At 33.8% G+C, this 27,616-nt stretch overlaps 1 protein-coding gene across 1 annotated transcript in view; it reads left to right on the forward strand.

Annotated features, from left to right (window-relative positions):
* The window catches only part of TRDN (triadin), a 388,796-nt gene that overhangs the window by 355,294 nt on the left and 5,886 nt on the right, over window positions 1–27,616 (forward strand). The window contains exons 34-39 of the mRNA XM_053904527.1: window positions 163–189; window positions 958–996; window positions 1,369–1,404; window positions 2,173–2,217; window positions 5,091–5,114; window positions 25,554–25,595. Coding sequence (XP_053760502.1) covers window positions 163–189; window positions 958–996; window positions 1,369–1,404; window positions 2,173–2,217; window positions 5,091–5,114; window positions 25,554–25,595 — 213 coding nt within the window. The remainder of the gene's footprint in view (window positions 1–162; window positions 190–957; window positions 997–1,368; window positions 1,405–2,172; window positions 2,218–5,090; window positions 5,115–25,553; window positions 25,596–27,616) is intronic.

Consider the following 27,616-nt stretch of genomic DNA (forward strand, 5'->3'; position numbering starts at 1 on the left):
GTTACCAGTGTGTTTCTTTGCCATTTTAAGTATATGTGTTTATTGTCATTACCGGTGGAACTTAATAGGATATACCTGGAGGTAAAGCTCAGTTGTATGCTACTGAAATACAAAATTATTCTTTCCTTTTCTTTTTCTATATATTCTTCTTTTTTTCTAAAGAAGAAACATCAGAAATCATAGAATCAGGTAAATATTTACTTTCCCAAAGGAGGGAACATAGATCAGTTGAAACAGATCTGTATGTAAATTTATCTTTATCTAGCTGTGTAACATTTAGGAAAATCCCTTACCCAGTTCAGCTTCCTGGTTTCCTCACCTATAAAACAGGCAAAATGACTTCCCAAAAGGCTTACAACAGTTAAGTATTAAATAAGAAACATATGCAACATTCCCACTACATAATTACTTGTCACTCATTACATATTGATTTTCTTCTCACTCTTGTCTGATAAATATAGTTGAAGAAAATCATCAATCAACCAAAAGTGTTTTGAAAAGCCTGTGTCCACTTTTGGTTTGGAGATAATTTGTGACTCTCATTGTTTTTAATCCATTGTTTTATTTATTGAGCACCCATAGCACCAGTCAAATACTCATTTCCTTAAGAAAACAGTTGAAAATTCAGATGTTTTTTCCTGTTGTTACTAGTTAACATTTAATAAATGAATGGCTTGCTTTAACTCTACTTCAAAGTGCATTAAAAAAAAGACAAAGAGTAAAAGGGAAGGGGCTCTGCCATACAGGTGACTGAATACAAGCTAAATAACTAAGCATAACAAAAATACCTATGTTCTCACACATGGGAGGTACCCTCTTCCTTCACATCGTGCAAAAGCAGAGCCCTAACCCCCTACACTTATGGGATTAAGTCCTATCTCCAACTGTTTACTTCAAGATTAAGAAACTCATGGTTTTTAAACTGATAATTTCTTGTTATTATATTTTCCCTCCTAGGGAAGAAGAAAATTGAAAAACCTGAAAAAGAAAGTAAAGGTAAAGATGACATTTAAAGACATATGCACCAAATTAACAATAAAAGCACAGAAATAAAAAAACACAGAATTATATAAATAATGCCACTTAAAAGCAATTCATGAAAATGTGGGCAGCGATTTTAAAGCATATATCAGAATTACAATTCACTATAGGATTTTCCATGCAAAAGGTGTAGATATCACTTATTATTACATATGCAAAAAGAGAGAAATTTAGGTTCTGCTATTTCTAAATTAATACCATAGAATTCTTTTCATATAATACCTGAAGTGTGAATATTAACTACACAAAATTTAATTCCAAACCTTAGGAAGACCTATGAATAAATGTGATATATGATTCAAAATTACCTTCACTTTTTTTCTACAGAAAAAACAGAAATGAAACATCTTAAAGAAGAAAAAGGTAATTTTTTAAAAGATTGAAAAGTGAAATGCAAAGCCCTGAAGCAAAAATACTTGAGTTGAGGATTATTTATATCACTTTAAAGTAAAACTTTTATTTGTGTACATGATGAGAGCTAAGGTCATTTAAAAAAGAAATGTGGAAAATAATCAGTGGATATGTGGTAACGGCCATGGCAAAGGAACAGTGGGTGGCAGGCCAGTCCCAACAAATGTGTTGCACCATCGGTGAGCAACAAGTCTAGAAGCTGCATCACAAAGTTGCTATTTTTCTTAACATTGGGTGTATTTATTTGTAAACAATAAAAGATAATATGATAATCACTGATTTTCAATGCAGGTATCTGAAAAAACTTGCAAAGACCTTAATTACCAGAGAAATATTCTATTGGATTAAGAAGAAAGCATTCTTAGACATATCGAAAAGATTGTTAATTATGAAAGAAGACAGATGTTTTCTTTTGTTTTTTAGTTTATCCTCAATTTCAGTTACTCAGGATGACCAATTGTTCACAGATTCTAGTTAGTTTAAATACTGTAATCAGTGCAATCATGTTATATCCCTGTTTATGCAAACAAAACAATCTCTACTGGTGACGTTTATTTTTGTTAGATGTTAGAAGAGAAAAAATTTTTAAATCATCCTGAGAAAATATTTACAACATTTAAATATTCCCATTTTCCCAAAGCTTGGTTGAAGTGAGCCAAAATTTTTATGAAAATTCCCTTTAAAAATTCATAGTTTAATTTACATTTTCCTTATCAACAGTCTCAACAAGAAAAGAAAGTCTTCAATCACACAATGTGACAAAAGGTAATCTTGAATCAACTTTGCAAATATCCAATTGCTAAGTTAGTATGGAGGTGCCTAAATTATGTTTGCACTAAAACTAAATTTTTTAAAGCAAAGAAGTCTAGCAGCTATACACTTCTGCTAGTAGCAGAAGTGGAGAGGTGGGAAATCTAGCAGGGAGTTTACATTTCAGTGTAAAACTAGCCAACGTAAAGAAATCAAAAATGTTAACAACATAAACATTCAATAGAATATTCTAGTACATACCAGAAGATAAATTTCTCTATTACAAAAGACTTTCGAAACATGCATAAGGTCAAAAATGATATAGTGGTAAAAATAGATAGATAAGAATTATTTTATGTATTACATAAATACAGCCAAAATTATAAATACCTTTTTATTACCTAAACTTGGCCCTTTAAATTAATTCAAGAAGTGGATGGTGGAGGGAAAATGCCAGCATGCACATGGAAGGGAGATGTCTTTTACCTAAAATAAGAACGGCATGTTTTGGTGATTTGATCATCAAAAAACTACAAATGGATGTTATAACTGAATTATGCAATCTGAGTGATATAATTTTTAAAAATCTAATTAGCTCGGGGTACCTGGGTGGCTCAGTTGGTTGAGTGTCCAACATCGGCTCAGGTCATGATCTTGCGGCTGGGGAGTTCAAGCCCCACGTCAGGCTCTGTGCTGACAGCTCAGAGCCTGGAGCCTGCATCAGATTCTGTGTCTCCCTCTCTCTCTGCTCCTCCCCTACTCGTGTTCTGTCTTTCTGTCTCTCTCTCTCAAAAATAAACATTAAAAAAAAAGAATTTAAAAAAATAAAAAATAAAATTAAAAAATCTAATTAACTCAAAAGGTAATGGTATCTAAATATTTTAAATTTTAAGGTGCTAAGTAAACATGCCATAACTGAACAATTATTTTCATTCATAGCAAATATATACATCTCCAGTGTGTGGAGAGAGGAAATGAGTCTTGTTTTTTACTGGTTCCTTCTTTCTGCTTAGTGTATTATGTACGCCTGAAATGACGTACTGAAAGGACATAGCTACATATAAAATTTAGACATATAGTCATTAGTAATTTAGACTTATAATTATCAGTCATACTAGATGGTAAAATTTAGATTAAGAACAAACCAAATCTGTAGAAGCATAAAGGGCCATAAATTTTATATCTCAACTTCCTTAACTTTTAAAATATTGCCTAGCATTTTTTAGGATAATTAGCTAGAAGAATGAGAAGATATGTTATTTTAAAAACCCACTGGTACATCCTTTCCTAACTAATCCTATTAGTTCATTTAATCCTTAGAACAGGCCCAATTATGCCCAATTTAAAGATAAGGTAAATGTGATGAAGGAACACCTAACATCTCAGAGTGTTTACCTGGTAGAGACAGGATTTGGCTCAAAGTAAATATGACGCCAAAGACTTTACGGTTAAATCCATTCGATCCCACTTCCCTACCCTATCGCACTGTGGCACATACAGGAGAATGTATGGGCACAATCAGGGCAGCCCAAAGAAAAAATGTACCCCTAAAGGAAAAAATGTTTCCAAGAGAGTGGTAACTCCCTTCTTACCCCACTGTGTGAGTCCATCATTTCCAAGATCTTTATATTATGAAAACACAGTAGGGACAAATTATTATATATGAAAGCACAAGACTAACCTGGAGCTAGTTGAGAGTACAGGCATATTCTTATTCATTCCTTCATCCAACAGATAATTCATTGTATTTCAGTAAATGTTTACTGTACTCCTTTTTAAGTTCCTGTCTTTTAGTCAGTGATAGTATTTTTAAAGGAAAAATAATAACACATGAGCCTTACTGAAGTATTTTTTCTAAATTATTTTGTGTTTTGAATACATGAGGTATGCAGCTGTAATATAACTAAAACCATAAGTATCTCAAAGGAAAAAAAATTTTCTAAAAACCTTTCTATTGGCATTAACCACTTTCTGTAAATTTATAATCCCTAGGTTTATACTAAAAACTCTGCAAGTCTCAAAGTAAATCATATAACGCAGATTCCTTTAAAAATTTATGTTTTCAAGTCTGGCCCTTTAAATTAGACTAATGTTGGGATGGTAGCTATACTTGTGATGAACACAGCATGATTATAAACTTGTCAAATCAGCAAGTTATACACCTGAAACTTGTAAGATTATGTGTCAACCATACTAAGAAAAAAAAATAGACTAACATTAGTACAATGTAGATGTTACCAATCTTTTTTTTTTCTTTCCAAGAAGTTAGAATATCTGTTACAGTATTTGGTATTTGGGACAATCATCTCACTTTATATTTTTGTCCTACATACATACACTTTAATGTAAAAAGATACTACTTTGAAGAATTATAGTCTCTCATTGAAACTAGACAAATGGTTATGAAAAATTAAACTGATTTTGCATGTTGCTTTTTAAGGTTTAGTTATTCATCATTATTACCTTTGAAAGGAAAATAATTCTTAATGATACATTTTATGGAATTTGGAAACTTTAAACAAATATTTACATTAATTACATCATACAAAGTAATTTTACTCAACTTAGTTATAATTAAAGTTGAACCAAAACACTTAATTTAACAAGAATCCTGCTGATTTTAGTAAGTGTTTAAAATGTAAACACGTTGTAACATCTATAATAATTAAGCGCTTTTATTATATTTCACATGAAAACAATTAATACACTCAAAGACCCATGTTCTCAGGCAATAGTTATATTCTTACATTACATTAAGCAATAAGAAAGTCAAAAGATGTGAGATAATTTCACGTAGTCCATCAATGTATAATTTCTTTGCATTTTATCTGAGTTAAACAAAACTTTTTTTCTTTATTTTATTTTATTTTATTTTATTTTATTTTTAGCAGAAAAACCTGCAAGAGTATCAAGTAAGTACTGCTTGTATTGATGATAAATTCTCTTTGGCATGCAGTATAAATTTCCAGCTGAAACTCATAAAATATTTATACTTTTAATGTGTTCAGAGACTGAGTCATTTCATACTAAACCCTCTGATAGAAATTTAACTTTTAAACTTAGTTATGCTGAAACTTAAAAAACTATGTTATTTGAAATAACTTGTAACAGAAATAACTGATCGTGTTCTCAAGCCTGAAGATTAAAGCGACTTGCATTCAAATACATTAATTTTTTCAGTGATTGAAGCAAAATGAAATAAAATAATCCTGATTCTGCCTTCAACTTTCAATCACTAAAGATCTGCTGTAGACTACATATGATTGAGCAATAATGTTTTATTTGCTGGTATTTTCTAATGGTTGTTAACTTAAATATAATTATATATCTGAGAAGAATAACATAGCTAAGAATGGATCTAAGCTCATATATCATAAACAGACAAAGTTCTCAGAAAACACTCTCTAAAATATCAATTTCTAGGTACCCAAAGGCATTCTAAATATATACAATACAACTTTAAATTTTCCTGTAAGTTCCTAAAAATTCTGAGAGATAGGAATTTTCCCTCCCATGTTTTCTGATTTTTAAAAAAGTCATTTTAAATCGATGCTGTCTAGTGCAATTTCATGTGAACAACACATGTAATTTTAAATTTTCTGGTAAGTACATTAAAAGGATAAAAAGAAACATGTTAAAATAATTTTAATGTTTATTTATATAGGTATTATTTCATTATGTATCAATATAGAACACATTGATAGTTTACACTGTTTTTTGAAATCTTGTGGTGTGTGTCTGTGTTTTACACTTAGCACATTTCAGTTCGTACTAGTCACATTTCAGTACCCCAAAGCCCCATGTGGTTAGTGGCAACTACATTGGACAGAGCAGATCTTAATATTTCTTGAGCATTTCTGCTGTACACACTACATCGTGAGTATTGAGGACAGTATAAGACAATCATCAAATGTGGTACCTGCCACATCTCTCATTTGAACCTCTTTGACAGCAAATAATAGAACTCCGCATGGACTTAATTCAGGGATTTAAAAAAAGAAGAATAACAAGGGTGCAGAATTGTGTCACTGATGCAAGGGCAAAGCTTCCAGCTGATACTCAAGAAAGCCCTCTGAAACCATTCCACTCCACACTCTTTCCTTATACCCAAAAGTAGTCAGGGCAGACTTCATGAAGAAAGTGATTACAAAATTTATAATTTGAAGAATGGTTAGGTTTGAATAACTGGAAAAAGACTGAAGTAAATGTAAAGGAAGAACTCACTTCCCCTGTGTTTCTTCTGCACTCTTACAGAAGTACCACGCTCCAGGCACTTCCTACACTAGATATATGGGGTTTTTTTTGTTTTGTTTTGTTTTGTTTTGTTTTGTTTCCACACCAAGAAATTCTCTGTGATGCCAGCTTGGTGTCATACAATTTCAGTCACTTCTGACGCTAACTGGGTTTAGCACAGTCCCCATAGGTTAACGGCTTAGTCTCACAAGACTCCTCCCCATTTCTGTTGCCAATTGTTAAGTAGTAGGTCCCCAGGTTATTCATAGTTTCCATCCAACATGGCTACAAATCAATGGTTCTCATGACTTCCTCCCTTGAATTCAATTATTTGCTAGAACATCTAACAGAACTCAGAGAAACAATTACATTTACTAGTTTATTATATAATGAAGGATATGATAAAGGATACAGATGAACAGCCAGATGAAGAAATACATAGGGCAAAGTCTGAAAGGGTCCCAAGCACAGAAACTTCTGCCCCTGTGGAGTTGGGGTAAGCCACTTTCCTTGTATGTAGATGGGTTTACTTGAACCGTATACTTGAATCCCATACTTGAGAGAATTTTTAATGGAGGCTTTATACATACATAGGCATGATTGATTGTAAACTCCATCTCCAGTCCCCTTCCCCTTCCTGGAGGATGGGGAGTGGGGCTGAAAGTTTCAGGTTTCTAATCGTGGCTTGGTATTTTTGGTGACCAGCCCCCATCCAGGAGCCCACCAAGCATTTGCCTCATTGGCAAATCTATCACCTAGTAGATTCTAAGGGATTTAGAAACTCTATGCCAGGAACCAGGGGCAGAAACCAATATATATATATATATATTATATATATTTATATATATAATATATATATATATATCAAAGTCAGCAACCAAGAAAACTTGGTATAAGGGCAATTAAAAGACAAGTTAGCTGAAGTTAAGGGCTAGTGTCAGAAAGCAGTGGAGGTAAGGACATGTAGGTTAAAATATGAGGTAGAGATCCTGCAGGCCAAAGGACTTTGGACCTACTGCCACAGAAAACTGTGGTTTACTTTATATAAGGGCGTAAAAAGGAGAGAATTGTTGGGAAGAAATAAGTGTAAATAAGTAAATGAGAAATAAGAATAGTAACTGAAAACAGTGTGATGAAAAAATGTCTACTTTTTCTTATGGATCATATAAATGTCCAATGACATCATGAGATGATACATTTTAATAAATTGGCTGCTATGCATATGAATATTATATTCTCTATAGAACATATTTTTATCAGGCTTTTTTGGAGGCAATCATCAAAAACTTCAGGTATTTATCTAATAAAACATACTGAAGATAATTTAAACTGAAGATTCATTGTTCTTTTTCTCAACCCATTTTCAGCATTATGTCCATGTGTATTTATTTTTGGTCAGACTTCTTATTTATCTTTCAGTCTTTTCTTTGTCTTTCATAACAGAGGTTCACAAATAGCTTTTGCTTTGAGCCCAGACTTGCACGCACATTCTCTAACTCCACGCTGGTGCCTGCATGTCTTGTCTTCTGGGTGGCTTTTCTGCTTTGGTACTGGAAGCACAGAGACTGCCCTTCATTCCTGGGTCTTTTGGTTGGGAAGGAAGGGTGCTAATGTGTGGAAAAGGATTAGTGTAATACAGAAGGGGGTATTTCTTCCTGAATTCTGGTTCACTCTGCTTGAGATGCTTGAGATCATCCCAGTGGAGTGGATTCTCAAATATCTGGGGTTTTATTATAGGCATAAAGAAGATGCTGATAAGAATCAGCAATACACAAATATCTCTCTATGACATCAGTGAAAGTAACATTGCAAAATCAAAATTTCCATGATTCATAGGCAATTATGGTTTAAATTGATGCTTGCTTTTGTGGGTTTATTTTTTGTAAGGATGTAGCTTTCTGATTCTAAATATCCATTTGATTTTCATTCTGTATATTTTCTATAGATATGGCAATTATATAATGAATTATTTACTTTCCATAGAATTCAGAAGAAGACATCAAGGAATGTTAAGTTGTATTCTATTTAAGATATATTACCCTAAAAATTAAAAGCAAAATAAATACATTTTTGAATTTTAAATGGCCCAACCATTTGATATTATTTTAAGTCTTTTGAGAAAATTGTTTTCTGAAAAATATAAATAACTGTACATCCAAAAACATTACTCCCCAGGAAGTTTCCCAAAGGCAAAATATGAAATAAAACAGAGGACTGAAAACATACATTATCATAAGGCAAATAGTGCCAAGGGAAGACTAGCACCTAGTGGAATTGCAAGGCTCTTGATGTAGCTGAGACATTGACAGTATATTTATAACAATGGGTGTGGGGATATCAAAGACAAAGATTTTATAGAAGCCCATAGTTATTTTGTTTTTATTATCTGGTAGACAACATTTGAGTAAAGAGAGGTTGGCTTCCCCTTAAAATTAGTATTTTAAAAGAAGTGATGCAGTAAGAACATTTCTTGAGATGCTTCTATGTGGAAATTTAACTTTAGCATCTTTTCCTATAACACTTTTCTTTGAACATGAGCATTTTCCCATCAGCAACTCAACAAAATTATCTGCATAGACCGGTTTGGGATCATCATAAAGCCTCTGAGATCTAATTTTGATATCAAAGATAATGAATTTAATTTTTAAGGACATACTAATAAAAATATTTTATAGAAGTTAGTTTCTTTTTAAGGACACTTCAAACAAGACTGGCCAGGATTTCCATGTTTTAGGCAACTTCCTTTATAGCTTACATTTGTGATTTGCTTTATAAAGCTTTCTAACTTTGAAAATACTCATTCATTTTTTCGTTTTGCATTTTTTCTTTTTACGTAAATATGATATATTAATGAGTAATTTGCATCAATATTACAGTTTGGTGAATATTTTAGATATCAGAATTAAGCCATTTTGGACATTTATCTAAAATTTAAGCACAAGGTGCTTAAAAATTAAACAAGGATGTAAAAGCTTATAGCCTTTCTTGATTTACACATTTGATATAACTTATGTTAAAGACTTCTTTTAAAAGAATCTAATTAAACATAACTAAAGTATAACATTTATCATAATAAAAGTGTAGCCTATTTTGTATTGATTATACGTCCCTGCATTGAAAATTTTCAAGAATTTCAAAAATCCAGAATTTACTAATAGGTATGTAATTCCCATTTGAAAGAATATTTCACGTTTTGAGAAAAATTATTAATAAGTCTGTGAATTATAAAATTAAAATCTAGTGACATAAAGAACTAATTTTCATAAATTCTTAAACACAAGAAAAATATGCTTTGCTTTATGACGACATTATATATAGTTGCCTTTTATAAATAATGAAATTAATGAATAAAATGATTGAATTCAACCTAAAAGTCTTCTAATGGTTAATTCATGTCTAAATCAATTAATTTATGTCATCGAAGACTAATTAAGTTGATTTTTTTTCCTAATTTTATCACTTGTTGGTCTCTCATATATATGAAACTATAGGACGTATTCTGAGATTTTCTCTTAATGGTATGTTCTCAGATTCATAAGTGTTTTTGTATAGTTATAGTTAAGTTTATTCATTTTTATTACTGTATAGTATATTACTTTGTAAATATACACAGTATAATCTATTCTACTATCATTAAATATTTGCTTTACTCCTAATTTATTTAAGATTTTTCTGTTTATTTATTTTTTTTAATTTTTTTTAACGTTTTTTATTTAGTTTTGATACCGAGAGAGACAGAGCATGAACGGGGGAGGGGCAGAGAGAGAGGGAGACACAGAATCTGAAGCAGGCTCCAGGCTCTGAGCTGTCAGCACAGAGCCCGACGCGGGGCTCGAACTCACGGACCGTGAGATCGTGATATGAGCCGAAGTCGGACGCCCAACCTACTGAGCCACTCAGGCGCCCCTCTGTGTTTATTTTTAGATATCTTAATGTGGATGTTTATTTTATTAGTCTCTACCTTTCTCCTTTACTAATATAAGCATATAAGGCAGTGAGTTTAAATGCTATTTCAGCAACATCCCACAAGCTTTTATATGCAATATTTTCATTATCGTTCTGTTGCAAGAATACCTTAATTCCATCAACATAAATTCTTTACCTAGCATTTTACATGGAAATTTTAAAACTTGTTTTTCAATTTCCAAACCTGTGGGGATTGTAAAGATCATCCTCTTTTAACCAATGCCTAATTTAATTATATAGTGGTTAGAGAAAATGGTCTCCTCTTTAAAATACATTGAGCTTTATCTTACAAACAAATATATTTGTTTTAGTAGGTATTCCATATTTCATCCAGAATAATGTGCATTTTCTAATGGTTGGAAGCATGATCCTATATTGATTGACTCAAGATTCATTGTTTTTCAATTACCCTTTATCTTCATTAATTTTTTGAATAATAGAAGTATCAATAATTGGATAAACTATATTAAAATCTTCCTCCAAGATGGAAAATTTTCAGTTTATCCCTGTAGTTTTATCAATTTTTATGTTAGGAGCTGTTTTATACATTTTATCCAAGCTTTATGTATCTTTCTGGTGAATTGAACATTTATCTTTACATAGTAACTTCTATATTCCATATAATGACCTTTTTTAAGTAAAGTGTATCTGATATTATTACAATTACTCCAGCTTTCTTTTGGTTAGTATTTTATCAGAATTTTTTATTACAAACTTTTATTTTATGTCTTTTCATGACATTTTGTTTTAGACATCTCTTTAGTAAATAACATAAAGTTAAAATTTACTCTTTCTTTATCCAGTACAATGCCCTTCACTTTTAATCTGATGAATTTCAACTACTCACATTAGTTGTGATTATTAATATTTTAGGTCTAGTTCTTACCATCTTGCTTGTTTTATATTTCTCATGTTCTCTAAACACTTCTTCATATTTTATCTTGTCCGTTACAAAATTGAGTGTTTTTTTTCCCTTTAAATATATTTTTATTTTCTGTTTTCTAATGTCTACCTATCTGGAAAGACAACACTCTATTTCTCTTACTTCAGCCGTGACCCTTGAAATTTTACTATGCACATTTAAAGAATAAAATTACTATAAAACACCCTTCCCCAGGGCGCCTGAGTGGCTCAGTCGGTTAAGCGTCTGACTTCGGCTCAGGTTATGATCTCACAGTCTGTGAGTTCGAGCCCCTGCGTAGGGCTCTGTGCTGACAGCTCAGAGGCTGGAGCCTGCTTCCGATTTTGTGTCTCCTTCTCTCTCTGGCCCGCCCCCACTCACACTCTGTCTCTTTCTCTCTCTCTCACAAATAAATAAACGTTAAAAAAAAAAAAAAAAAAAAAAAACAACACCCTCTTCCAAACAAGAGAAGGATGCTACATTTAAATTTCATCACATCTAAACCTGATTTACATGCTAATTTTGTTCAATAGTTGAATTATAACCTTTAAAAGAATCTGAATGTCAAATTGTATTAGTATTATTTTTCAACGTGTGTCTATCTTCACCTACAGATTTCTCAGTTACATTGCTACCATCTCTCTCACATCTCTGACTTTTCCTTCAACATCATACTTCTTTAGCATCTCCTTCTCTAGAAGCGTCTTGAGCAAAGACCTATTGGTGGAAAGTGTTCTCAGGTTTTATTTATGTGACAATGTCTTTAAATCATCCTTATTGTCGAAAGCCTTTTGCTAAGCACAAGATCTAGGTCACCAGTTAGGCACTCTGATTACTTTGAGTACATCGTGTCACTATATTGCTTTCTCTTCCTCCACTAAGGTAGAGGAATTCTGTTACCAGTTGAATTGTCATTCCTTCCATATGATCTATCCTTTCTCTCTGTCTTCTTATATATTTTTTCTTTGCCCTTGATCCACTGCAGACTCACTATAGTTAATGGAGTGAGAGCTTCTTTTTATTGTGAAATTTTTCCAGGGCACATGGAGTCATTTTTCTTTCCTTTACCACTTTGGAGAATTCATAGCCATTATTTCTTCAAATATTACTATTTTTTCCTTGTGCTCATTATTAATGTGTTAGGTATGCACATTTTTCTTCTTTCAACATCTCTTTCTAATTTTTCATCTCCTCATTTCTCTATGATGTATTTAGTGTAATTTGATCAGTCTTAACATACATTCACTAATTATTTCTTCAGTTCTATATGTTATTTTACCCATCCAGTGAGAATTTTATATAATTTATATTTTATTATAATAGTTACTTTTCAAATCTTACTGGTTATTTTAATAATCTATTGTTTGTCCTTATTTTTGAATTCATATTTTAATTCTTAGAAGATTTATATATATATTAAAGTTCAAGTTTGAAAAATTGAATATCTGAAGTACCTTGTGATATAAATGTGTTGTTTGTTGTTTCTTCAGGCTCTCCCTTATGAAGGCTTTTTTCTTTCTGTGATTGGAACTTTGATTATGAGCTCATAGTTTTATTTTATTTCCCTCACTTTTATCTAAAATTATCTTTCTTTCTCTCCATTGTCCCTATCTTGCTCAACTTTTATTCCACCCCTAGTAGTGTCTTACCATTTGTGGGATTCTGTCCTGCAAGTGAACCCTGGCTCATAAGTTCCCCAGGGGTCACAGGGTACCAGATGGTACCAGCACTCACACTTCGTGGTGAACCCTTTATGCTTACCTGCTCTGGGACTGGGCAAAGCCCTTCCCAGGTTCAGCTGATGATCTCAAGTTGTCATTACTCACTTTTCAGAAAATGCCTATTGGCTGTTTGGGGGTTTCCTGTTTGGGGTGTCTCTCAGACTCCCTATTGCCTTCCTCTCCTTCCTTCTCCGTAGATGCTAATACCTGGTAGGTTTCTGACTGTTTCAGTCCACATTTCTAGGGCTCATTTCAGTTTGTTTTAAATATTGTCCATGGGTTTCACTCTCTGTTTTTACAAGGGGATTTGAAGGAGATTTAAATACTGTGTTGTTGCTATCTTCTCCAAATCACCTGGGGAACTTATATTTTTGTCCCACCATCTCTGGCTTAACAAAGGCTCACAGCCTATGCACCCCTACTTTGCTCCTTGCACACTTAGTTTTTGAGTTCTTGTTTTACTATAAGCACTTGTCCACAGGGTGACCTCACCGTTCGTGAATCAGCAGGTGTTCTTTTTCTCCTCTTGCAACAGAAGGGAAGATTCTGGAAGTTTCCTTTGTCTCCTCTGAGCCCAGCACTTCAACAAAAAGTATGATTTTGTAGCGAATATTGTCTATCGTGTTCTCAGAATTAGAGTCCAAGAGTTGTTTTTTTAATGTTATCCCCAAACCTTGTTTTAACAAGATTCATGCCTTACTTGCTTAAATTAAAAAGTGAAACTCTGATGTTCTAGTTCTGGGCAATTGTATAAAATTTATTATTAAAACTTTATACAATCCTTAATCATAGAAATATAAATTTTATCTTCTTTAAAAAATCCATTCTTAGTTAATACAAATATTCACAAGCCTTTGAAAAAGAAAAATATGCTTTCTTATAGTGTTTAGGTTAAAGTTTATATTAGGACATATGTTTTTTTCCTAAATAGCATCATTTTATACGATGACTCACTTGTTTGTTTTGTTTTGTTTTGGGACACTTGTTGGGATGGAATATTATTGGAGATCACTTGCTGGAATGGAATGCTAATGAATATTAACATCAATGTAGTTGTTGTTAAAAACAAATTATCACCAAATTCATGATAGAAATACAGATGTTATCATTGGGTAGTGGCTGATAACAGGGAAACTGTTTTAAAATTTGTGTAAACTTGGGAAATCTACATAACATCTCTGTGCTTAGTAGTCTTATTTTTAAAATGTGTATAATAATAGGGGTGCCTGGGTGGCTCAGTTGGTTAAGCGTCCAACTTCAGCTCAGGTCATGATTTCATGGTTTGTGAGTTCAAGCCCCGCATTGGGCTCTGTTCTGACAGTTCAGACCCTGGAGGCTGCTTCAGATTCTGTGTGTCTCTCTCTCTGCCTCTCCCCTGCTCATGCTCTGTCTCTCTCAAAAATAAATAAATACTAAAAAAACTTATAATAAAATGTGGATAATAATAATAATATTACCTCATAGAAATTCTGGTGCATAAATAATAATTGGTGTCTATTAAGTATTTATTAATTGGCATCCATGGGAATGAGGATGACATTGATGGTAATAATTATGGCATGATAATGTGTTACTTTTCCTGGGTAGGAACAGGTTTCGCTTATTAAGCTTTTGTGTCAAAATGGATACCATAATAAGAAAAAAATCATAATGGGAAAAAACATCTCACTCGTTTTTGAGTGGATTTAAAACAATGCCACTTTTTAGAGCAAGGGTGATTATACTTATGGAAATTTTGTTTCAGGAGAAAAAGAATGGAGCAGTAACTTGGTTGAAGCCTTCTAAATAGGGACAGCTGCCCTGCTTACTCTCTCTGATAACTCGTTCTGCTAGACCTCAGAGCAAGTCTGTGTATAAGGCACATTTGGTGAAATGTTTGTCACTGTTGATTATTAGTCTTTGGGTACTAGCAATGTGGCCTCATTCATTTATTGGTGATGTTAAGTTGTTCTGACATGGCCCTCAAGACAGCTGTGTCCTATCCTCAGAGTGACAGGACAGACACTCAGAAAGGATTGCATACGTTTATTGAACACCCTTGGCTTCACTGTGTGCAACATTCCAAATGTGAACTGTCTCTGCATACTTTATTACCCCCGGAGGTCAATCTCGAGAATTCTGTGGATATTGCTCAGTGTAGTAGTTAGTTTTCTTTAAAACTCATGATCATTTAAAATAATAGCTGCATAAAGGAGGCTTTCACACCAAAAAACTAAAATAAACTGGCTATCAACTGCTGCTTTGAACTACAGCAGATTCTTATGAGTTCTTGAAAAAAATGTTAACTCTTAGAATGTAATATTGCACCAAATCACTTACACATGATTCATCAAATCAGTTGAGAAAATAATTTTAAGCCTTTGATATTTCTACAGAGTCAAAGTGATGCAGTGAATTAGATAAAATAGGAGGAGTGAAAATGAAAACAAAAATTCGTGCAAAGTTACATATGTGTCGATGCTTTAGGATCCCAGATGTTTACCTACAAGTATTTCTTGAAACGTTACACAAATCAAAATAGATTGCTGGTAGAAATAAACATGCAGTAACTGCTGGTACACATGTTTGCATTATTTAGGTCATTTTTATTTATTTATCATGTTTGCTAAGAGTACACAGAACAGGCTGGGCACTACACAGGAAAATTTATCTTTAAAAACAAGAAAAATGAAATTCATGATCTATGCCATACATGTGGATTCCTTAAAATTTTTCTTTTCTCCAAATTACAGTCTCTTTTAACCTTTCCCATTATTTTACCACCCTTACATTCTCATGCTCAGATGACGAAGCATTGCTTTTCACCTGAGATTTATCATTCCATGTTTTCTCCTTGACTCCACCCCTCTTGCCTCTCCTTGATGCCGACTCCCACCATCCTGCATGTTCAGTTCTCGCTCTAAGAAGCCCTCCTCCCTTCACCTGCGAATATCCTCAGACTCTTCTGGCATATAAAAATTTCCCTTGCTCTTTCTGTTTCCTGAAGTTGTGCTTTTGCTCTGCTTTCATTTACAGTTACACCTCTTCAATAAGTTTCCCACCAATTCTTGACCAAATTCCTCAGACTTTTATTTCATGCAAGCTGAGTATTAACCTCTGACACTGTCCTCAAATAACTCACTTAAATCTCAACCCAGACCTCCTAATTGCAGAGCTTAATTACCTTCTCTCACCCCTCTCCCATTCTCAACCTCTCTGATGCACTCAATGTTGTTGGGCTCTCGTCCTTCTTGATGTTTTCCTCTCTTGGTTCTCATAATATCAGACTCCGTTTTCTTCAGTCTGATATTTTCTCAGCATTATCTTTCTGCTATTTCCACACACACACACACACACACCCCGCCCTGAGGATTGGTTCTTCCATTGTCAACTTTCTTTTCTCTCTTCACACTCTTTGCCAGCAGGGCCCTTCCACCTTGCTATCTATCTCTTTGTGGGTAAGACCCCAAGGTGTTCTGAAGTCTAACCTGCCTTATCAACTCTGGTCCCACATTTTCAAATCTCAGCATCACTCTTTGTCTGCACAGGCTCACGACTGACCTTCCTATCTTATTCCCCCTTCTTTCCTTTATCCCTCAACCCCAGCAAATCCCAAAGGGAATTGCCACATGATTTCTATTCTTTAGTCACGTAGACATAAACCTTCAAATTCTACTTTGCGTAATCACCGTTCTTTTTGTCAGGCTCTAATTCAGTTGTCAAGTCATGTTAGCTTTGCTCTTTCTCCTCTGAATCATTGCAGTGACTTTTCAGTAGGTCCCTTTCTGATTTCTGTCATTCTTCCATTTCACATCTACTAATAAATTAAGTTCTCCAAAACTTCAAATTGATTAAGCTATTTAGATAATAAGTGTTCAATATTTCTTCATGGAAAATTTAGAATACATTCTACACATCTTAGCTTGAGGATCTAAAGCCTCTATAGTTCAGTCTTAAACTACATTTTATGTCTTTTTTCTATAATCACTGTGTATACCTATAAGAGATACCAAACCAATTCATGTCCATGTTCCTAATTTTCCTCCATCTTTTGATACTGTCATTCTTTTTTCCTGTATTTTTCTTCCCATTTCTGGCTATATGATCCTTCATGGTCGATCTCCCATGGGATAGCTTCCAAAAAATTTATTTGACGTCCGTAGGAAGAAGTGATTGTACCACCACTGAAAACATCTCACGCTTGTTTTGATGATTGTTATATACTACCTTGCAACCCATAGTATCTTATATTTGTTTGGATACTTGTCCATTTTCTCTACTTGACTGCAAATTACTTCTAGGTAGCATCGTCCTTTTCTTCTGAAAGTGGAGATAGAATGTTTAATTGAAAGATTGAGGGACTAGAAGCTCAAGAAATTCAGCTTTATACCTTCATTTAATACTTTAAAAATGTGTTGCTTAACACATTTTAAATCTGCTGAGTCTCAGTGTTATCTTGTAAAATGAAGCTATTCCACCTATTTTTTAGTGTGTTATGAGACATAAGTAAAAATGTAAAGTACCTTGTAGGGCACTTGCACAGAAAAAGAGCTCATTGTAGTCATTGTTGTTGCTGAAAGAGTAGCTATTTCTTAAACGAATAAATTACAAGAAAACTTTAAGGTGGCATTCACTTTGTAAAACTAAACTAATCTTTTAAGAAATATGTTTAGGGGCACCTGGGTGGCTCAGTCTGTTAAGCATCTGACTGCAGCTCAGTTCATGAGTTCATGGTGGATTCCGTTGGGCTCTGTGCTGACAGCTCGGAGCCTGGAGCCTGCTTCAGATTCTGTGTCTCCCTCTCTCTCTGCCCCTCCCCCTCTCATGATCTGTCTCTCTCTCAAAAATAAACATTAACATTTTTAAAAAATAATAAAAATAAAAATGTATTTATATTTTGACATTTTTATTTTATTTTTTGCTTATTCAATGGTTTCTTTTTTCTACGCTATTTTCAATTACAGCTTAACTTTTGTAAAAAGTTTTTTTGCTGCTGCATACATTGCTCTTTCTACTTTAAATTCCTTTAGAAAATGTTTCTTACTTTGGTCTTTTTTAAAGTTTTTAAGTTTAATTCCAGTAGAGTTAACATACAGTGTAATATTACTTTCAGGTGCACAATATAGTGATTCAACAATGCTATACATTACTCAGTGATCATCAAGATAAGTGTACTCTTATCCCCATCACCTATTTCACCCATCCCCCCCCACCTCCCATCTGGTAATCATCTGTTCTTTATAGTTAAGAGTCTGTCCTCAGTTTGTCTCTCTCACCTTTCTTTTCCCTTTGCTCATTTGTTTCTTAAACTCCACATATAAGGGAAAGCTTATGGTATTTGTCTTTCTTTGACTCATTTCTTTCACTTAGCATTATACTCTCTAGCTTCATCCATGTTGTTGCAAAAGGCAAGATTACATTCCTTTTTCATGGCTGAATAACATTCCATTGCACATCTATATATACCATCTCCTCTTTATCCACTCATCTATTGATGGACACGGGCTACCTCCATAATTTGGTTCTTGTACATAAGGCTCCATCTTTTGAAATGATCAAATGGTTTTTATCCTTTCTCTATTGATGGCATGTATCATGTTGATTGATATGCAAATATTGAGCCACCCTTACATCCTAGGAATAAATATCATTTGATCATGGTGAATAATTTTTTAAATGTATTGTTGGATTCATTTGCCAGCATTTTGTTGAGGATTTTTGCATCTATGTTCATCAGAGATATTGGCCTATAGTTCTCTTTTTTTTGTGGTGTCTTTATCTGACTTTGGTAATACTGAGTAATACCAGAGTGTTACTGGCCTCATAAAATGAATTTGGAAGTTTCCTTTTTTCTTTTTTTTTTTTTTCAATAATTCAAGAAGACTAGGTATTAACTCTTCTTATAATGTTTGGCAGAATTCGCCTATGAAACTGTCTGGTCCTGAACTTTTGGTTATTTGGAGATTTTTGATTACTGATTCAATTTCAGACATTTTTATGTTACAAACACATAGGAGACATCATAAAATACACATGATGAATTTATACACTTTATACGAAGAAGAAACTGAGATTCCAACAACCTTTAGAAACCACTGTAAATATGTTTCTAATTTATTAACATACATATGTGCGATAGTGTTGTTAAATTTATTACAGTTATCCAAACTTAGAAGGGACGGTTTTAATATAGAAAAAAAAGAAGTAAGAGAGAAAAAGAGAAGGTAAGAAAGCCAGCAAGCAAACAAGAAAGAAACTGATATCTAAGGCTAAATCTAAAAATTTTACATTCATTGTATATTTCAACTCAGTTTAAAATTTTTCTTTTAATGCAATATTAGCAGTTAATTGGCAAATGGTTGCTATTATATGCTATTATATATATTTCCATAAAATATATATGGTAGGTGAAAGTGCATACCAGATATTTCTTCTGTAATAATTTTTAATTTGAAGAATTCAGTTTTGCTTTGTCTGTGTTCTGCTTATATCTTGCATTATTTTACTGGTCCCCATGTTAGAGAAATAAAATGTTTTGTTTTTTTTTCTCAAAAGGTGACATTTACTCTCTTGTTTTCTCAGATACTTTGATCTATATACAGCCATATGTAATATATGGCTAATAAACTTATTTTTGAATAATTACCTTTCCTTTTGACAGGTTTATGTTTAATTATTTCCTTTTGTTAATGTTGGTTATTTTGTAGAGATAGAATTCTTCATCTGGAGTAGCATTTCTCAGTGTTATAGTCTATGGATCCCTAGGGTCTCCAAAACCCTTTCAGGTGACCTGAAACACTTTACATAATAATATTCAACCACTATTTACCTTTATTGCTCTCGTTTTTTCATGAGCATACAGTGGAATTCTCCAAAGGCTAAATGACATGTGAGAAAGTCATCGCTCTTTCAGCCAAAGAGCTGTTTGCTTGAGAATCCTTATGTTTAAAAACAATATCTGTTGTAATTGCTGTTACATTAATTATCAATAGATGTAATCCACATAAACAAAAGTTTTTTGAAGTCCTTAATTTTTTAAGATTGTTAAAAATTTCTGTAACTAAAAATCTGAGAACACCCTTATAGAGAATAAGAAATGGAACCAAGATAAGATTGTTTGTTGAGAATGATAAATCTGTCATTTTTACTATAAAATTTGTTAATTCATATATTAAATCCATGTATTTATAAATACATGTAATTGTACATCATAATAACTGTTGGTACTGCAGCTAAACTCCACATTTCTTTGTTCTTGGAATTTCTGTCAGCCAAATATTAATTACTGTCCATATTGATGCTATATATATATATATATATCCATATGTATTAATGTTATATACACTCACACACACAAACACACACACACACACACACACACACACACACACACATACACACACACACACACACACACATGAGTCTCCTTACTGTCAACATACTGGCTTTTTAAGTTGTATCTGTTTTCAGCCTCATAGAACCAAGGCTACCTTTGACTCCATGCAGACAAAGACTTATCTCCTGAACTTTCCTAAAGTCCCATCCTGCTCTCATTCTGTTTTTGATTAATGGCTGGAGACCAGTCTTAGAGCTCAGCAAAAACTATGAAGCAAAGGACAAAGAGAATTTCTGATTTTTTTTTTCAGGGCATTACACTTGATGACAAAATAACACACACACACACACACACACACACACACACACACACACAGGTGCCTGGGTGGCTCAGTCGGTTGAACGTCCGACTTCGGCTACCGTCATGATCTCACCTTCGTGAGTTCAGGCCCCACATCGGGGTCTGGGCTGACCGCTCAGAGCCTGGAGCGTGCTTCCGATTCTGTGTCTCCCTCTCTCTGCTCGTCCCCCACACATGCTCTGTCTCTCTCTGCCTCTCAAAAATAAAAAAAAAACTAATAAAAAAAATTTTTTAAATAACACATGCACACATATATAAATATGTACATATTTATATATAAATATGTATGTACATATATGTGTACATATTTATATATTTATATATTTTATAAAATTTATAAAATTATATATATATGTATATACACGCACACACGTAAATTTAAGTGTTGGAACAGACACTTACATGATATGAAGCAGATTATGGAATTGAGACAAGGAAGAAGTTCCTTTACTTCATGATAAAAACCAAGCACTACTTGAAAATACAAAATTTAGGCCTATCATGATCATTTTATTGTTTTCTTAGATAGCTAAGAACCTCTGTGTCTGTAGCTGTAATTTCATAAGTATAAAAGAGTTATACAAAAGCCAGACTTTGACACCAGCATGTTTAAAAGATTGAAATGGTAGCCACACAGACAAGACCTCTCGTGTGTTCATGACTGTTATCGTGGAGAAGTCTGATTTAGATAAGAGGACAGAGTCATTAATACTTGTGATTCCTTTGGAATCTAAGTTTCTGTATAAATAAAAGATGAAATCTACTGTTTGAAAGTCAGGATAACATTTTCATTCTTAATTGATTAGAATAATGTTACCTAAAATACAGTGTTTAGGTAAACAGAAAAGATATATTTTCATCTTCATTGTTATTATCATTTTCAAATACAGATAAGTAACTCTTCTATTGATCCCACCAGAAAGAAAATGGGTTGTTAGAAGAGGGACACTCTTTCCTTTCCGCTCTGCACAAGTTCATGGTTTATGCAGCTGGCAATATAATGCATAGGTTCTGAAATCAGAGAGAACTGAGTTTGGGAGGCCAGCCTCTAGAGGTGGAATGGCACAGTGATTAATAACACAATCTCTAAAGCCAAAATGCCTGAGTCTGAATCCCAGGTTTCCCCACTAATTAGCCCTGGGATCTTGAGTCTCTAGCCTTCAATTTTCCTACCTACAAAATGGGAATAGGAATAGTACCCACTTCCAAGGTGGTGAAATATGTTCTCATTTATAAAGTGTTTAGAACAGTGGCTGGAACATAACAGGAATAACATTTATACTATGTGTGAAATAAATATAAATCCTCATTCAAGTGGTTCTGGTCCAAGTAGACTGGGGTCCATGGTTCAGTCCTGTCACTTAATTCATTCTGTGACCTCGGACAACACTTAACCCTTCTCTGCTCCATCTATATAAGAGATTTAAAATAAGAACACCTACTAAAGAAAACTAAATTTCCTATGATGCCCCCAGCTAATGAGTACCTCCTAGGATTTCCTTGTTGCTGGGAGTGGCACCACTATTTTCTTCCAAACTCAAAAAGTGCATTAAGGTATCCCTTATTATATAATCTCTTTCATTCACATGTACTCAATCCTATTTAATTGTACCTATGAAGCCTTATTTATACTCAACTCTGTCAGTGACTTCCAATTGCAGAAATCATTGTTTTTATGTTGACTATTAAAATACATTTCCAATTTCTTTCTCTGAATCCATTCTCTCATATTCTAGTCTTGTTATTTTTACAAAGTACATTAGAACATGATTTCCTTCTTGAATGACCTTCACTGGCTAGGACATTGAGTAGAGAATGCTCAGCCTGACATCTATCTTTCCACATGATAAATAACATTTTCTAACCTTTGCAGATGCACTTCTCCTGCCCTCCTCAAAATTCCATCTGCTCCTTGAATCTCTTCTGTTCTTTGCTATATCTAGTCTTTCTTCATATGATTGCCTTCACTTGAAACTTGCCATCTCCCTCGGCCATATTTCCCTCTATATTAAGGACCCATTCTATTTTATTTATTTTTGAGAGAGAGACAGACAGCAACAGAGCACCAGGTGGGGAGGGGCAGACAGAATCTGAAACAGGCTCCAGGCTCAGTGCTGACAGTGCAGGACTCGTGAGATCATGACTTGGGCTGAAGTTGGACGTTCAGCTTGGGCTGAAGTTGGCTGAAGTTGGGCTACTGAGCCACCCAGGCACCCTCAAAGGACCGATTTTAAATTAGACTTCCTTTTTTAATGAAAAGATACTGTTTACTAAGGGACATATGCAGAAAATAAAATTCATTGTGTTCTAAAATTATACAAAGTATACAAATCACTTTTTAAAAATCGATGTTCTAATAGCTATGATGTTCCAGTGATGAGTTGTGGATAATTCTTCCTTCCCTTCCTTTTCACAAATAAGATGCAGGTACACTCAGATTATCACAGAATCCCAAGGCCTCTAAATCATCTGATTCTGCTTTCCAGTCATTGTCCTTAGGCTTAGGAACGTTTGTCATCCCTGTTTGGCTTGGAGATTGCACTGTTCAGCTTAGAGAACTCTAAGGCAACAAATATCAAAGTATTCACTTTTAGCATCTTGAATTGTTTATTCTTCCGACTAGAGTGGGATATCTGCACTGACGTGACCCTAAAAACTGACAAAAGTAAAACATCACATTCCTTATTCTTGTGCAAACTTAGCAAGAAATTGAAACATCTGTCCTATTTGATTCCAAAATTGGGTGTGGCTATTATATATCGCTATTTCTTTATTTCTTCTACATCTGATCTTAAGTGTATTTCTTCAGATAAACCTTCCAAGGAAAAAAATAAAAATAAAAAATAAATTAAACTTCCTTCATAAAATGTTTTCTTAAAAGTCCATTGGTACATGTTGATACATCTTTTATGGTAATTATTATACCTTTTTAGAGTCAAGTATTTGTTTTATCCAAACCACCACTCACCTAATCAATGCACAAGTTATACAAGTAAATGGATTGTAAGTGTGTTATTTCTTTTTTGTATTCTGAGCAGTGACAATTGCGGTACATTCATTATTCCTAGTTCAGTAAATTTCTGTTGCTGTTAAGTTGCTTACACAGAGACTGCATCTCTATAGCAACTGCCCTAGGCTTGCGGTTTACCTTCTGGTGCCTCTGTTCTCCCGGTTAGCTTGAGCAATTGACATATGACTCACTTCTTGCCAGCTTTTATCACGTAGCTAGTTTATGCTGGGTCAGAATACAGAATTTGGAAAAGAGAAGCAGCTCAGGTTTTTATTCTACCCATATTTATTTCTCCAGGGATAACAAATGAATCCAGAGCATAAACATCTTAGGCTTATGTGTGCTATAATCCTCAAAAATAAAATCTGTATTACTTGTGTACAAGAACCTTGCATTAGTTTACTTTTATAAACATCCTCCATAAAAATTAGCAGATTCTTGCTACACAATGAAAGTGTAACTATCATTTGGTTCTTTTAAGAACTCTGACATCATTTTAAAAATATAGTTAAGTTACTTCAAAATATCATGTACCCATTTATGCCTTTTCTTTATTCATGGCAGCTAACAGAGCAATTTCAGACCATGGTCATTTAATCCAGCATTTAACCGAGTTAAGCTTGTATTTAAATATTTCTAAACTAATCAGGGTGAAATTTTAGTAACTCACTGCTCCAGCCCAAATGGATGCTCCAGTCCACAGTTAAGTGACACTGCCAACATCAGGAGCAAGGGACGCTCAACACAAGGAAGCCACGGATGCCCTGAACTAGGTCCTTGGATGAAGTGAAGCCAGTTTGCAACCAATTTACCTGAGACCCAGATGTAGAGAGTAAATTATGGCCAGAGCTGGAGAGGTTCTTTCCTGGTTCAAACTCTGCTCCAGCCTGACAAGGAAAAAAACAAACAAACAGCTGTTTTGGGGTCTCAGTCTTGGCCTCCGAGTCCTGATGAGAATTTTTTCACCAAAGTTGCTAATTAAAAAATTAAAATTTGTAAGTAGTTTAAAAATATTTGCTGCAAAAAAGTGGTCGTAATTTTCTTTTTTCCCATTTTGTTCTTTTACATAATAACATCTCTTTCTAAAGGTCACATTTCTTTCTTATTAGAGAAAATTTGCATACTGACCTATTTTACCCCTTTTCTATTTATTAGTGAGCAGCTGGTATGCAAAATCTGAATAAATAATAGAAAACCGACCCTCTTTCAGATCATTAAGAATGCTAAAAAACTGATGTGAACATTTAAAGATCATTTAATTATATTTTCTTAGAATTATCTCTGACTTAAAAATCTTCCACATTATTCCACATGTGCCTGTACACCAAATAGCAAGTAATTTACATAATGTAAGCTAAGAGTCATTGTGTATTTGAGCTTTGGTTCAACTTAAAGTGTCTTTTAATTGCCTCTACAATTATCCATCAAAAGACTAAAATCTAATCAGTCCACTAATAAAATATGCTGGCGGATATTTTTCTCAGGATCTAGCTTATGTATTTATCTCCAATGTCCTAAATTCCAGAAGTGTTGGTAGTTTGGGGAAGGAGTGTTAGGAGTCAGAGAGGAGAGCCACATTTGGGAGCGTCACTGCAGGTCCTTCTTATCATAGCCAGCTTTTGTCAGCCCTAACCACAGCCTGATACGGTATCCATTGCCCCCCACCCTCTCCCCAAGTCAGAGAAGTTGCCTTGTCTGTCAGGAAGTTCTTGTTCATAGAGACACTAAATGCTGAGTTCGCAGAGTAATAGATCTTATGATTCAAAAACCTTAAATACAAAATTTCTTCTTTGGGAAAGCTGGAAAATAGACCATGGATTGATGTGTCCTTTCTTTACTCTCTAGGAGAAGATCTGGAAGATGTACCGGCTTCAAAGAAAGCTGAAGGTGAACTTGTTGTCTTCAGTCTATTTAGGAGTTTTCTCTTAAGGCTATGATGTTTTGTCTGTTTTATTTAACTATTCTTGATTTAGTCTTTAGCTTTTCCTAAGTAATATTTAGATGGCAGACCCATTTTATAGACAAACCGCTTTTTTACATTATTTGGAAAAAATATGCATATCTTCACATGTTGAAGGCACTAGTTAGACACTGGTTTATTTAAAAGTAAATATTAGATGCATTTATTGTCCAATTGCTTACAGGAACAATATTTCAAAACCATCATTTCACTATTTTTGAATTGAATGGGGGTGTTATTTGATAGAAAGAGAACCACATAAATGTTTAAAGGTGAAGTTGACATATTTTTATTAAAAAATTTTAAAACAATTTGCCTATACTAACACCAATGGCTCGAGGAAGGAAGGGAGGAAGGAAGGAAAGAAGGAAAGAAGGAGGGAAGGGAGGGAGGAAGAAATGGAAGGAAGAAGGAAGGAAGGAAAGATGGAAAAAGGAAGAAAGAAAAGCTCAAACTTCAGAAAAATATATCACAACTAGATACATAATCTTGAGCAAGTCTTTTCAGGACTAAATTTCTTTATTTGTATTGTAAGAGTTTCAACTGATTTTATTTTATTTTTTTTACTGAAGGGTTTCCAGAGTCCCTAGAGTGGCATGTTATATAATAGATATTTTCTATTATACTTCCAAACTTGCCTATAAACAATAGAGCTTGTGTAAGAGTTGTTCTTGCCATGAAAATATATGTACTATAGCAGTGCCCAGAATTAATTACCAGTATAGAAAATAGTGTTTTGAGGAAAGACACAAAGAAATGGACACCTGAGTCTTAGGAAATGATTTACACTTGTCCTAAGATATGTTTTCGAATACTTAATTTTTAGATTTTTTTGAAAACTTGAATTATTAAGAACAATAACTCTTAACATGTTTTTGACTTCTGGACAATTGCTTCTCAAATCATTTTATACATAAATAATCTGACAATCTTTTTAAAATGGGATAAATGTGGGTTGGGGCCTAAGAACTACCTTTATATATTAATCTCCAAGTAACAGTGAAACTCTTGGAATATGGATCACACTTTGAGAAGAAAGGTCTTTGAACATATTTAGAATTTGATGAAATCTAAAACCTAACTTTTGATGAAAGACACATGCATTCACATCTTTGTTACCTTTCAGGGTTTTACAAGAAACCCCCCAAAGCCCAAATGTGAACACCAGTTAATGTGAACACTAGATAAAGGGGTTCAACTAGATAGCTTCAATTTATCCATCACTAGATAAATACATGGCACGTATCACTACAGTAGAGAAATCCATGAGCCAGATGAGAAAAGGGACTAATACAGGACACCAGTCTGCTGACATTCTTTCATGGCAAAGATGATTATTAAAAACTTAAGTCCCTCAAACATTTAGAATTACTTTGGGGAGGCTGGCTGGCTCAGTCAGTTAGGCATATGACTTTGGCTCAGGTCATGATCTCATGGTTTGTGAGCCTGAGTCCTGTGTCGGGCTCTGTGCTGGCAGCTCAGAGCCTGGAGTTTGCTTCGGATTCTGTGTCTCCCTCTCTCTGCACTCTGTCTCTCTGTCTCTCTTTCTCAAAAATAAATAAACCTTAAATTTTTTTTTTAATTTAGAATTACTTTGAAATATTCATTATTTAGCCCACTCACTCTTACATGTTATAACTTTAAACATTAAAGACCTCTTCTAAGAAAAAGAATATGTGCATCTGCTAGCACTCACCCACCAACATCCAACACATCAGGACCAGTGTTCCTGTTTGAACAAGTACATATTGAACACCACATTCTTTTCTTCCACTGGCTCCTCTTCTGCTACTGGCTCTTAGCTATCAATTTTAGGGTGAGAGATTGAATAGAATCTGAATAAGAACCTAGAATATATTATAAAGAGGGAATTAGCTCCTGTTTCTTTCATATTGTGCAACCGTTTAGACATTTTTAGTCTAATAGCTACATATTTGTCTAATAGCTG

Source organism: Panthera pardus, unplaced genomic scaffold (genome assembly GCF_024362965.1).
Source record: "Panthera pardus isolate Hobbes unplaced genomic scaffold, ASM2436296v1 HiC_scaffold_17, whole genome shotgun sequence".
Classification (NCBI taxonomy): Eukaryota; Metazoa; Chordata; class Mammalia; order Carnivora; family Felidae; genus Panthera; species Panthera pardus.